The sequence below is a fragment of the Portunus trituberculatus genome, chromosome 37 (assembly GCF_017591435.1).
Source record: "Portunus trituberculatus isolate SZX2019 chromosome 37, ASM1759143v1, whole genome shotgun sequence".
NCBI lineage: Eukaryota > Metazoa > Arthropoda > Malacostraca > Decapoda > Portunidae > Portunus > Portunus trituberculatus.
In genome coordinates, this window is record NC_059291.1 from 19,805,624 (window position 1) to 19,819,779 (window position 14,156).

At 37.6% G+C, this 14,156-nt stretch overlaps 1 protein-coding gene across 1 annotated transcript in view; it reads left to right on the top strand.

Annotated features, from left to right (window-relative positions):
• LOC123514151 (rho GTPase-activating protein 190-like) overlaps positions 1 to 14,156 on the top strand; it is a 523,040-nt gene that overhangs the window by 289,810 nt on the left and 219,074 nt on the right. The window contains exon 21 of the mRNA XM_045271800.1: positions 5,676 to 5,837. Coding sequence (XP_045127735.1) covers positions 5,676 to 5,837 — 162 coding nt within the window. The remainder of the gene's footprint in view (positions 1 to 5,675; positions 5,838 to 14,156) is intronic.

Here is a 14,156-nt window from a genome sequence, read left to right on the forward strand (position 1 = left end):
CAGACAATTTGTGTTCAGCACAGTGTCAAATTTATTAAGCTTCTACTAGAGAGAAATAAAAAGACTGGATAACAGAGATGGGTGGGTTGACACAGTATACCTAGACATAAAAAAAGTTATTAATAAAGTCCCTCATGGAAGACTACTTTGGAAACTAGAGAACATAGGAGGACTGCAAGGAACTTTGTTAGAGTGGACAAGGGATTATTTGAAGGATAGGGAGATGAGAACTCTGATCAGAGATACATACTCATCTTGGGGTAAAGTAACAAGCAGTGTCACAAGGGTCAGTGTTAGCCCCCATTATATTTCAGATATATGTAAATGACATTCACAATGGGCTAAACAGTTACATTAATATATTTGCTGATGATGCAAAGCTACTAAGAATTATCAAAACCCAGGAGGACTGTTTGCTGTTTCAAGATTATATAAACAAGATCTATGAGTGTAGTAAGAAGTGGAAATTGGAGTTTAATGCCAAAAAATGGCACGTAATGGAGCTAGCGAAGAGCAAAAGAAGACCGGTATGGGACTATTTGATGGGAGAGGAACAAATAATGAAGAATAAAGAGGAAAAAGATATGGGAGTGATTATACAGGAAAATCTGAACCCTGAAAACCATATAAGCAAGATATTTGGTATATCACATAAAATGGTGATTAATATGAGTGGCATTTCAATTCATGGACAAGTATATGATGAAAAAAATACCACAAGCATGATGCGTCCAAGGTTGGAATATGTAGCTGTGGTGTGGTTTCTGAGCCCTATAAAAGATATAAGAAGATTAGAATGGATACAGAAGATTGCTACAAAGATAGTGCCGGAACTAAATGACTTAGCATATGAAGAGCAGCTGAAGAAAATGGAACTACTAACCATACAAGGTGAAAAAGAACAAGGAGATCTAATAAAAATATACAAGATTGTCAATGGAATTGAAAAAGTAGACAAGGAAGACTGAGTGCTGTTGACAGAAGATGGAAGGACAAGAGGTCACGTAAAGAAAATCAGGATGAGGCAGTGTGTGAAGTATGTTGGAAAATACAGTTTTCCACACAGAATGGTGGAGAAGTGGAAAACATTGAATAATGAAGTTGTTACAGCACATAATGTGCATAACTTTAAGGAAAAATGGGATAATTGGAAACATGGAGACAAAACACTATGAGCCCCACTCGAACCCTGTACGACACACACACATACACACACACACACACACGGTACAGAGGGCTGCAACAAAAATGGTGCCTGACTTAAGAGATTTGACTTATGAAGACAGACTGAACAGAATGCAACTTCCGACCCTGGAAAACAGAAGAGAAAGGGGAGACCTGATAGCAATATACAGAGTGATGATTGGCATGGAAAAAATGGATAGGGAAAATCTGTGTATGTGGAATGAAAGAATGTCGAGAGGGCATGGGAAAAAACTAAAAATGGCCACTTATAGGAGAGATGTGAAAAATATAGCTTCCTCATAGAAGGGTGGAAGCATGGAATAGTTTAGACGTGGAAGTGGTCAACGCAAGGAATATTCATGATTTTAAGAAAAAGCTGGACATTAGTAGATATGGAGACGGGACAGTACGAGCATAGCTCCTTTCCCGTATGTTACAATTAGGTAAATACACACACACACACACACACACACACACACACACACACACACACACGTATGTTTGATCATGAAAAAGTTTGACTACTGATACCTATAAATCAGGTAATTCACTTTAACCTCAGCAAAACCTGAAGTTTTAAAAAATCTCAATGCATTTTATTCATAATTTTGATTTGTACTAAATGTAAATGAAGGCTGGTGATGGATAACGTAGAAGAGGAGGGGAGAAGGGTGGGGAGGAGGAAGGAGGCTATTTATCGTAGGACAAGTCACCATCAATATAAAATGCCTGGTAACTTATTGAAGGGCACTTACACTCTCACTAGGTTCCTTATTTTTGCCACTAATAAGAAAAAAACCTACAATTGGTGCCATTTTAAGTTTTTAAATGAAAAACTACTGACAACCTAGAAGAATGTTGTTCTGTCGACCACAGAGTGGTATACCATTATCCAGTGTACTGAAGTACTGGTATTAACAGTATCAGAACTGGACAACCAACCACGTGTGCAGCTATTCAAGTACCAGTTCAAACTTTTGCATTCTAGTTTTGAAAAGTCTGACTTTTAAGACATTCAAGTGTTGAATCTTCACTGTTTGTGTATATATACAGGCAACACCCACTTAACGAATGGGTTACGTTCCTCAAAAACGCTCGCTGAGTGAATTTTTGTTAAGCGAACCAATTATAACAAGTTTGACCACTGACTTGAACTTCCATTGAGAGTAAACAAAGCGAGAGTGCATCATAGTACAGTAAGAGGTGTAATGAAAGTAAAAATTATTAAGTTAAACATTTAAGCAGTTTAATTTAAGACTAAGTCATTATAATGTACACTATTGTATGTATGTAAGTAACTTTATAATGTTGATGATCTTAAATTTATGAAGGGGGGAAGAGTGGAGTGGGAAAGATGCTAGCCGGCAACCTGTGGAAAGTAAACAAAGGTGTACCACATTTCCACAAGGCTTTCCATTTTATTTATTGCAAAGTCACAAATTCAGGTGGTTCTTTTAGCTTGCAAGGAAGATATGGTCTCACCAGCCTTCTTAATAAAGTCTGCTGACTTGAAAATAGTAAAGACAGTAGATGGGGTCAAACCATGGTGGCGAGTAATGCTATTAGTTTTCTCGCCTCTCGTGTCTGTGAATAATATCCAGCTTCACTTTGAGTGTAAGAGACTTCCTTTTCTTCTTAGCAACGATAGACGACATTGCAGGGCTAGTTGCAGGGTGTTTTGGTGGCATGTTGAGTGAGGGAAGATGAGCTACTGCTGGACACTTTTATTGTTTTGAACTAAGAGCGGGGAAGGGTAAGGGAGTGAGTGGTGTGTGTTTTGTCCACGAGAGGCGCTGGTATATTCAAAAGCCTGTCTTCTTGCGTGATATGGCAGGGCTTTCAAACTTGAAATAAATTACTTGTATAAAATTGTATTAAAGTGAGTTTGGTGTTCGTTATATGAGCAGATGGTAGTAAAAGGAAATGTTCATTGTAGCGAAATTTTGTTGTGGGAACGTTTGTTAATCGGGGGTTGCATATATATACAGGTAACTTTCGATTTATGCGCTTTTGTTATAATGCGACCAAAAAAATATTATAATTGATTTAATTTGTGTGATCGGTTTGCTTATATGTGATTTGGCCCAACCGCATTTTCAAACTGAGTGCCAGATGCAATTTCAAACTGCGCACCAGAGAGTTCTGCAGCTGGCCGATAGGTGGGAGCTCTGGGGCCGGATCCAAGAAGCAGGTTGTTGTCTATGTTGGTACAGACAACCTCCATAGCAACCTCTTGCTCACATACCAACCTTCATAAAATAGCATCCACAAAGATTCGCTGCTGTTGGCGGGTGGAGGTTGGTAGCCCACCTAAAAGTGCTCATTGGCTGCCAGGAGCTGGATCCAAGAAACTTTAACGTCAGAGCAACCTCCTTCCGCAAAATGGTATCCATGAACACTTGGAGGGACGGTAACAAGGTTGCTCTCAAGTTGTTGGTAACACCGCCTCTCCAGGTGGTGTTACTGTCTTATATATGCATTTAGGTTCACAAAACAACATTTCTATTAGCTTTTTACAAACCTTGCCCCCAAGAAAGGATTGTTTTGTAATGCATAAAGTAAAATCTTACATGGAATACCAAAAAATTAAAGCAGAGATGAGATCGCCCACAGACAAGGCAGAGACTTGATCTTGATCTTGATGCTAAAGGTTGCTCGGGATCGCTCCGGAGCCAGGCCTTTGGATCGGCTGCTCCTGTAGAGGACAATAAGACACAAAACAGGGGAAAAAAGAAAAAAAAGTATTTTCTTCGTTATGGATCCCTACACCTCACTCGCCACATTCTCTCCAGATACTCCTTCACAGCCTCCATCATCTTTTCACTCGTCTCTCTACACAATCCCAGCAGCAACACCATCCATTCCCTTCCTGTCTTCTCCACTCTTTCATTCCTATTATGCCCCTATTATTTTCAATGCCTCAAAAACCATCTATCAACTCGACACAACCTACCAGACAACTATCCCCTCTTCTTCAGTGACACTCAACTTGTTTCCCTCTTCCACACTGAATATCCTCAGTCTGACATTTACTCATAATCTTAACTGGAAGCTTCACATTTCATCGCTTGCTAAAACAGCTTCTATGAAGTTAGGTTTTCTGAGGCATCTCCGCCAGCTTTTCTCACCCCTCCAGCTGCTTACTCTTTACAGGTGCCTTATTTGCCCCTGTTTGGAGTGTTCTTCGTATGTTTTTATTTATTTATTTTTTTTTTCCCATGGGAATTTATGGGCTAAAGGGGGTACTTTATGTGGTACCTCCTATCTCAAAACCCACCCGGTAGGAAACCGTTGCCCCGAGTGAGGAAGCCCAACCTATACTCCGACCGTGGACAGGACGTTTGGGGGGTTTCCATTCATACAGTTATAATAGATATGGTGAAATCAAAAGCTTTATGTTTCATCAACTCCCCTCCTCTGACTGACTCTTCTTCAGCCTCTTTCTTACTGCCAAAATGTTGCATCCCTTTCTAACTTTTATCACTACTTTCATGCTAACTGTTCTACTGATCTTGCTAACTGCATGCCTCCTCTCCTGCGGCCTCGTTTCACAAGGCTTTCTTCTTCTCATCCCTATTCTGTTCAATTCTAATGCAAGAGTTAACCAGTACTCTCAATCATTTATACTTTTCACTGGTAAACTCTGAACTCCCTCCTTCATCATGATTTAGCTTGTATTCTATCAAATTAAATATGTAACCAATTTTTTCACAATAAAGTGGGATTTCCTGCATTGTAAAAATAGTTGCTTTCCAATGGAAAACAATGTAAAAATAAATAGGTGATAGCTGAACCAGGAAAATTGGGTGTTCACTGTACATACCTTCATGCAGACTGAATGAGTGTGTACTTGTGATATCGAAAAAATTAAACAGAACTGGTCATAGGAGACACAGTGTATTAGAGAAGAAATATCATATTATGGTGAATCAGAAAGCACGGAATACCTGTACTAGATATACATTGCACTTTTCTTTGTATAGAAAGAAAATAGTTTTTATGATGTTTAATTAGAAAGCATTCAATAACAACCCCACTCTGTTTGACACTAATTTGATAAACTAGCCACTTCTTAAATAGGTATTTCATATCTGGGAGGATTAGAATATGGTATTTTACAAAATGGCTCTAAAGCTTTTGTTCACCATCTATAGGGAGGGAGATCTGTAAGTTAGCTTTAAAGCAGTGTAGTGCGTTGATAATCATAATATTTTTCAATAGCTACAATTATTCTTTTCATCACTGAATTTACAAGAACTATTACCTTGAAGATTGTGTATGCAAATTTGTATCCTCTTGAGAGAAAAAAAGGAAATTACTGGTCGTATAATCTTGAGTATGACTTTACATTGCTCTAGTTACCTGGAAGATCTGGTCATTTCCCTGAAGTGAAGGTATTTTGATATAATGGCTGTGCACCTCTATGTCATTGTGTTTGGGTGGGTGGGTGTGGCAGTAATCGGGGTGGTGTGTGGTTGGTGGTCCCACAGGTGGTCTACAGGTGTATCCCCCTCCCACGACACCCCCTGAGCCGGCACCTCCTGACCGTGAGTGCGTGGAGGGTCCTCCCCGCCGCTTGGTGAAGGCCACCACACTTCCCACTCCCACTCTGCTCTCGACAACATCTCGCACCTCCCTCGATGAGCTCACATGTAACGTACTCTTTAGTGCGTCAACAGATCTAATAGGAATTTTCTGAATAAGACTCTCAGCCACTCAGCACCCAAGATTGGAAATACAATCCTCTGATGAGCTTGATCTCTAGATATTTAAGAACTTAAATGCCCAGCATATTCCAGAATATATTTTTCTAGTCTATCCGGAATTTAAAAACGATGTAGTCAAATATATGACTAAGATATGCTCATGCATACAAATATGTAAAAATAAGCACAATTAAAAAACAGAATATGTGTTCTTATCATGCTTAGCCACAATTTTCATTTTTGGGATCCTGAAGGTGCTGTGGAGTCATCCCATATTAGTTTAGTCAGATTTTTTAGTGAATTATATATATATATATATATATATATATATATATATATATATATATATATATATATATATATATATATATATATATATTAGTATTGGTGGAACTTTCTTTTAAACAAATTTATTTTGAATTTTTTTGTATGATGACCAATTTTACCCTCCTCTGATCAAGTGTATATTTTAGTTTGTTGTTATTAATGAAATTCCTGTTTACCCACAAACAAGATGGAATAAGGTTGATAAACACGCACACAAAAGCATGCATGTCAAAACATTATAATTTGGCAGCAATTACTATTCAGTGGATATTAGATGCACTAGCCTGCCTTTGTTGCTATCAAGTTTAATATAAATTATACAATCCTCTCTAACATATGTAAGCAATCTCCAAAATTGCTAGTAACACATGGATTATTAGGGAAACACTCTATATAAAATCTTCAGTAGTTTTATTTGCTTTGTTATTGAATATCACAAGTACTTTGGAATTATTATTTTAAAAACATGACAAAAGCTAGTAAAATTTATATTTGAGTATTTCAATACATCTAGGTGGCAGTAAAATTCTCTCTCTCTCTCTCTCTCTCTCTCTCTCTCTCTCTCTCTCTCTCTCTCTCTCTCTCTCTCTCTCTCTCTCTCTCTCTCTCTCTCTCTCTCTCTCTCTCTCTCTCTCTCTCTCTCTCTCTCTCTCTCTGCAAACACACACACACATGTATTGAGACGTGGAACAGTTTAAATGAAGAAGTAGTGTCTGCAACGAGTGTGCATACTTTTAAAGTAAGATTGGATAAGTGTAGATATGGAGACGGGGCCACACGAGCATAAAGCCCAGGCCCTGCAAAACTACAACTAGGTAAACACACACACACACACACACACACACACACACACACACACACACACACACACACACACACACACACACACACACACACACACACACACAGATTAATAGTTTGTTGACTAGAGTAATATTCAGAAACATGTCAAGAATGCCGAAATGAACAATGATAATTCTATATAGTATAGATTGCCTAATTGTAGTTCATAAATTAACCCGTACAGTGTTTAGTATGCATATACATATATGTACCTTTTTTAGGAATGTATTTAGAACACATCTATGCAAATTTGTTCTTGATTCATGTTATGGCCTTCATTTGTTTTCATTTGTATAAAACTTGTCACTCATGATAACAAAGAATATTTTGTCATGTCAGGAGTGAATTTTTTCATATACATTTCTATCATTTATGCTCAAAATTATTATAGGCTGAAAAGCTCTGTAGGTAGTTTGATATATTTGACAATTATAGTTTTCTATGCCATTGTCAACATACATCTAACATCAAAGCAATAAAATGAAATTTAAAGTTATGGCATTGTAGGGGATAGAAATTTGGTTATAAATGCTTTGGCAAGCTGAAATTGTTATGGAGTAGGCTACACAGTGCAATGCTCAAAAATCATCTCGAGAAGATTAGTTACTTTCCCTTAGGAAGTTTTTTCTATAATCAGTTAATCATAATGAATAGGAAATGAGCCTAGAGTAATGAAGAAATAGAAATAAAAGTCCTAAAATTCATAGTTTGATCTATTCTTTGAGAAGTGTGGGTATAGTAAACACAGGCTTGAGACATTGGATGTTGCCAGATGTGCATCCAACCATTTTGCTGAATTTACAATTCTTGTTTATTTGTAGATATTTGTAATGTAAAGAAGTATTTATTTATTACACAAACTAAGCATTGTGGAAAGCATTTGTAAAAGTGAGAAAAGAAGCTTTGTATATATATATATATATATATATATATATATATATATATATATATATATATATATATATATATATATATATATATATATATATATATATATATATATATATATATATATATATATATATATATATATATATATATATATATATATATATATATATATATATATATATATATAGATAGATAGATAGATAGATAGATAGATAGATAGATAGATAGATAGATAGATATATAGATAGATAGAGATATATATATATATATATATATATATATATATATATATATATATATATATATATATATATATACAGTCAATGCTCTTTTTTGATGTGAGGGTTACATTCCTAGAGACTTCGTTTTATTCATTATTGTGTTATTCAAACATAATTTCTCAGAGAAAATAATGGTAATAGGGGGTATATTCCTGGGCACTGGGAAAGTCTGCCTTTTTTCAGGGTTTTGTTATTCAAACCTTAAAGAGACTATTAATGCATCTTGAGGCCACGATACAATAAAATCATATGTTCTCATTATTAAGTACATTACATTTATAAGTCACTAACACAACAAAACACGTCCTCACACTCATCATCACTTTGTTGATGCATCACTGGTCATCCTGTGAGGAGGTTAAAGGACACTTGAATACCACATCTTTCTTTTCCGTGAAATTAAAGAAATACAATGGAGACTCAATACTCAGACTTATTAGTTCCAAATGGCTGTTTGAGTATCATAAAGTTCGACTATCAATACCTATAAATCAGGTATATTTTTTTAATCTTAGCAAAACCTTAACTTTATAAAAATTTCAATGTAATTTTTTTTCATAATTTTGATTTGTACATCTGTAAGTGAAGGCTGGTAATGGATAACATAGAAGAGGAGGGGAGAAGGGTGGGGAGGAGGAGGGATGGTGTCAGAGGACGAGTCACCATCCATGAAAATGTGTGGTTTGATTTCTGTGAACCCACTATTGGAGGGCTGTGGCTCATTAACACATGCACTTTCACTAGATTCCTTATTTTCACCACCTATAAGCCTCTTTGGTGGCATTGTAAGTTTCTAAATGAAAAACTACCGACAGAACGCAGGAAAATGTTGCTTTTCTCAAGACTGCGGCAGGACTAAGGATGCGCACTGGTATCCAGTATATGAGAATACTGACATTTTTTACTGGTAATACCAGTATCAGAATGGGACAATGGCAGTGGCTGGTAGGGAAAGGCCAGAGTTTTGTTTACAATCATATGTGCGGCCATATGATTACCAGATATTTTCACCACTAATAAACCTTTGGTGTCGATGTAAGTTTATAAATTAAAAACTACAGATAGAATGCAGGAGAATGTTATTTTGATGATCACGGCAGCACAACTGGCAGAGAGGGGAGATGGAGAGGCCAAGGAGCCTTCGTTTATAACCACGTGTGTGGACATTTGACTCTCAGGTATTTTTTTTATTATTAAATCAAACTTTTGCATCTGAGTATTTTGAAACTTCAGCTATTAAGACATTCAAGTATTGAGTCTCCACTGTATTACATAATTCAACATTGTTTGTCATATGATTAATATGCCAGGAATATTATCCCATATTCATACATTTATTATTAGTGCATTTAATGAAATAAACCTGGAGTATAATTTTGTGATGGTTGATAGCAGTGTTTGTTTACCATCACCTCAGTAGATTGAACCACCCAGCTCTGACCATGCTTCCTTACGGTTCGACCTCAGACAACATGGAAAATTTTATGAACTGCTGCAGAGGGTGATTTATTAATAGACTTGGTGAGCCTGGAAAAAGGGCTTCTAAATAAAAACACAGAAGGCCATACAGTAAGTTCTCGTTATACGGTACTTCATATCCGGTAAATTCACAGTTATGGTGTTTGGTAATTTTTATCCTCGATTCTATTTACGGTAAGAAAAATTCACAGATATGTTATCTGCTCGTGTTTTGTTTACACCATACCTGCGGGCACCACAACAATCAGTCTATTCCCCTGTTTCCCACTGAACACAATAGAAATCCTTATGGCATGTTTTTTTGTGGATATTATGAGTAAGGGCTGAAATTCCTACTGTCCCTTAGCCTGCAAAACTCAGGACACGTCGATAGACGTTCATCACGCAAGAATCAGGGCACGTCAATAGACGTTTAGGCATTATTGGGCTTTATTTCGGCTATTTTCTTACTGTTTTCTTTGCTTGTGAGCTGGCAACACTAATCAGGAGTAAATATATGCTGTACGTCACTGTGTCACCAACTCCCATGATGGATGGTGGGAGCGACAGTGATTTCACGGTGTCCAATTCCACCACCTCCTTTGTGCCTTACTAATACTTACTAATAATAATAAAACAGAGAGAAAGAGAGAGAGAGAGAAGGAGGGCGACAGGAGAGAGAGAGAGAGAATACAAGGGGCCCGTTTTTTATTGCTCTAGCCAAGACCACTGGACCCGATGGGATGTAAGGCCACGTACACTGATGATACCACCTCATTCAACCTGTGATATTTTGGTAACCATAGCATTTAGAGACTTCTAGTCTTTTTGCATTGCAAAGGGGAAGAATTGCTTGTGGGCAGAACACCATTTGGACTCGCTCGTTTATTAAATTTCCAAGTGTAATCAGTACGTGAATACAGGCTATTTTGTGTGTTACTCCCAACATCCCTGAGTCTTAGGTGTTAGCCTCGGGAGGGACATCAAATGATAGGATACGTGGAGAGTGAAAGGTAAACAAAAATATTTTGTTTATTTCTTTTGCGCAGTACTTTACACTTTTTTTTTTTTATATGACTATTTTCATGTCTGTAGTGGTGACTTTCGACGTGCTGGAACACATCCCCTATTATGACATGTTATAACGGGTTCAGTATACGGTAATTTCAATTTGCAGTTATGTTTTCAGGAACGCATATGTACTGTATAACGAGGACTTATTGTATAGTGTGGCCTTAACATGGGAGAGAATTGCCACCTCCTTCAACTGAGCAGGCTATGGGAAGAGGACAGTCCACCAGCTATCTACATAACTGTATAACGAGGACTTATTGTATAGTGTGGCCTTAACATGGGAGAGAATTGCCACCTCCTTCAACTGAGCAGGCTATGGGAAGAGGACAGTCCACCAGCTATCTACATAAGTGGGTACTTATTAAATGATAAAGACATACAACTGATCATAAGCTAAGTAGAATTCTGATAGAAAACTTGGGAGATGGGGATGTGGTGATTGAAGCTGGCAGTGGCCATGTTGTTGTTGTTCTTGGGTTTGGTTCCAATCACAACTTTTGTTAAGTAGGCTATTTAAGTGTTAACCTATATATTTTTGTTTCTAAAATCAATTAGTTCCCAAAAAAAACTAATAATTAAAGGTATTTAGGCAAAATTCATGCAAAGGTAATGACAAAGACATGGATCTTGGTTCATCTTCGTGGCGAAGGTAAATTCTGCCTGATCGTTGCCTTCCCAAGATGCGGGAAGGCAGCATTCTAAAGAATACTGATTTCTCCTGGACAGTTTGATCTGCTGCAGTCTCTGACGAGATAGCCAGACGTTACCCTACGGAACGAGCTCAGAGCTCATTATTTCCGATCTTCGGATAGGCCTGAGACCAGGCACACACCACACACCGGGACAACAAGGTCACAACTCCTCGATTTACATCCCGTACCTACTCACTGCTAGGTGAACAGGGGCTACACGTGAAAGGAGACACACCCAAATATCTCCACCCGGCCGGGGAATCGAACCCCGGTCCTCTGGCTTGTGAAGCCAGCACTCTAACCACTGAGCTACCGGGCGTGTTCCTTCAACTGATGAAGGTGGAAGGTATTGTTTAAGAATCCAGCTGAGAGCATCTCAGTGCAGTTCCCACCAGAAGCTGCGTGGGTGTGCATAACATCATCAAGTCAAGTTAACCCACATTAAATCAAATAAATTGCATTATTTAATCGTATCTCCTGAAATATGAAGTTATGTTAAATCAAAATTGTTTTATTCAAACTTGCGTTTATCTATAGTTGAGTATATATATATATATATATATATATATATATATATATATATATATATATATATATATATACATACATATATACATATACACGCACACACATACATATACAGGCAACCCCCCCTAACGAAGAGGTTACGTTCCTAAAAAACCCTACGTTAATCAAAATTTCGTTAAGCGAACCGATTATAACAAGTTTAACCCCTGACTTGAACTTCCATTGAGAGTAAACAAATTGAGAGTGCATCAAAGTACAGTGAAAGGTTTGATAAAAGTAAAAATTATGAAGTTAAACATTTAGGCAATTTAATTTAAATCATTATAATGTACACTAATGTATGTATGTATGTAACTTTATGATGTTGATGATCTTGAATTTATGAAGGAGGGAGAGTGAAACGGGAAAGACACTAACCAGCAACCTGTGGAATGTAAACAAAAGGTGCCTCATTGTATCACATACAAAACTTATGTACCACATTTCCACAAGGCTTTCCATCTTATCCATTGTAGAGTCACGAGTTCAGGTGGTTCTCTTAGCTTGCAAGGAAGATACGGTCTCACCAGCCTTCTTAATAGAGTCTGCTGACTTGAAAATAGTAGAGACAGTAACTAGATGGAGTCAAGATGGTGGCGAGCAATGCTATTAGTTTTCTTGCCTCTCATGTCTGTGAATAATATCCAGCTTCACTTCGAGAGTAAGAGACTTCCTGGTCTTCTTAGCAATGCTAGGCGACGTTGCAGGACGTTTTAGTGGTAAGTTGAGCGAGGGAAGACGAGCTGCTGCTGACGCTGTTATTGTTTTGAACAGGGGGAATGAGTGGTGCGCATGTTGTCCACGAGAGGCGCTGGTGTATTCAAAGCCTGTTGGTTTGTGTGATACGGCGGGGCTTTCAATCTTGGAAAAAAATTACCTGGATAAAATTTCGTTAAAGCGAGTTTGGTGTTCGTTAAACGAGCAGATGGTAGTAAAATTAAACCTTCGTTGTAGCAAAATTTTGTTGTGTGAACCTTTGTTAAGTGGGGGTTGCCTGTATATATATTTATACATACATTTGCAGACACACACACACACACACACACACACACACACACACACACACACACACACACACACACACACACACACACACACAGAGAGAGAGAGAGAGAATTGATAAAGGTGACCACAAGTAATTATCTCCGAGGACATAGAAAAAAACTAATAAAAGACATCTGTCTAAATGACGTGAGAAAGTACAGTTTCCCGCATCGTAGTATTGATAAGTGGAATAAACTGAGCAGTGATGTCGTTGACGCAGTGTGTGTCAATCAGATGAAAGAGAGATATGACAGGAGTGGACAAGGAGACAGGACATAGAGAGCTTAGCTTGGGCCCTGTAATACACAAATAGGTAAATACACACAACAACAACAACAACAACAACACTGCTGCCAGATTCAGTCACCGGATCTCCATCTCTCAAGTTTTCTATCTGAATTCTACTTAGCTTATGATCAGTTTTATGTCTTTACCACTTGATAAGTACCAATTCATGTAGATAGCTGGTGGACAGTCCTCTTCCCATAGCCTGCACAGTTGAAGGAGGTGCCAATTCTCTCCTGTGTTAAGGCTATACTATACAGCCTTCTTTGCTTTTATTTAGAAGCACTTTTTCCAGGCTCGCCAAGTCTGTTGATAAATCACGCTTTGCAGCAGTAATAGGCCTGGTTCTCTTAGTATAATTTTTCATGTTGCCTGTGGTAGAACCGTGAGGCAATGTGGTCTGGACTGCTTGGCTGAATTGGCTGAGATGAAGTGAAGGTAAACAAACACTGCTACTGACCATTACCAAATTACACTCATGGTTTTTCTTTCTAAATGCATTAATAGTAAATGTTCGAATATGCCATATAAGATCATACAGCAAATCACATTGCATTAGTGTTTCTTAAATTTCCCAGGAAAGAAATATACGGTATCCAAGCGTCCTTTAATTTCCTCACAGGATGACTAGTGATGCATCAACAAAGTGATGATGAGTGTGAGGATGTGTTTTGTTGTGTTAGTGACCTACAAATGTAATGAACTTAAAAGTATGTTTTTATTTTTTCCATGACCTAGAGATGTGTTAATAGTTTTTTTTTAAGATTTGAGTAATAAAATCTAGAAAATAGGCAGACTTTTCC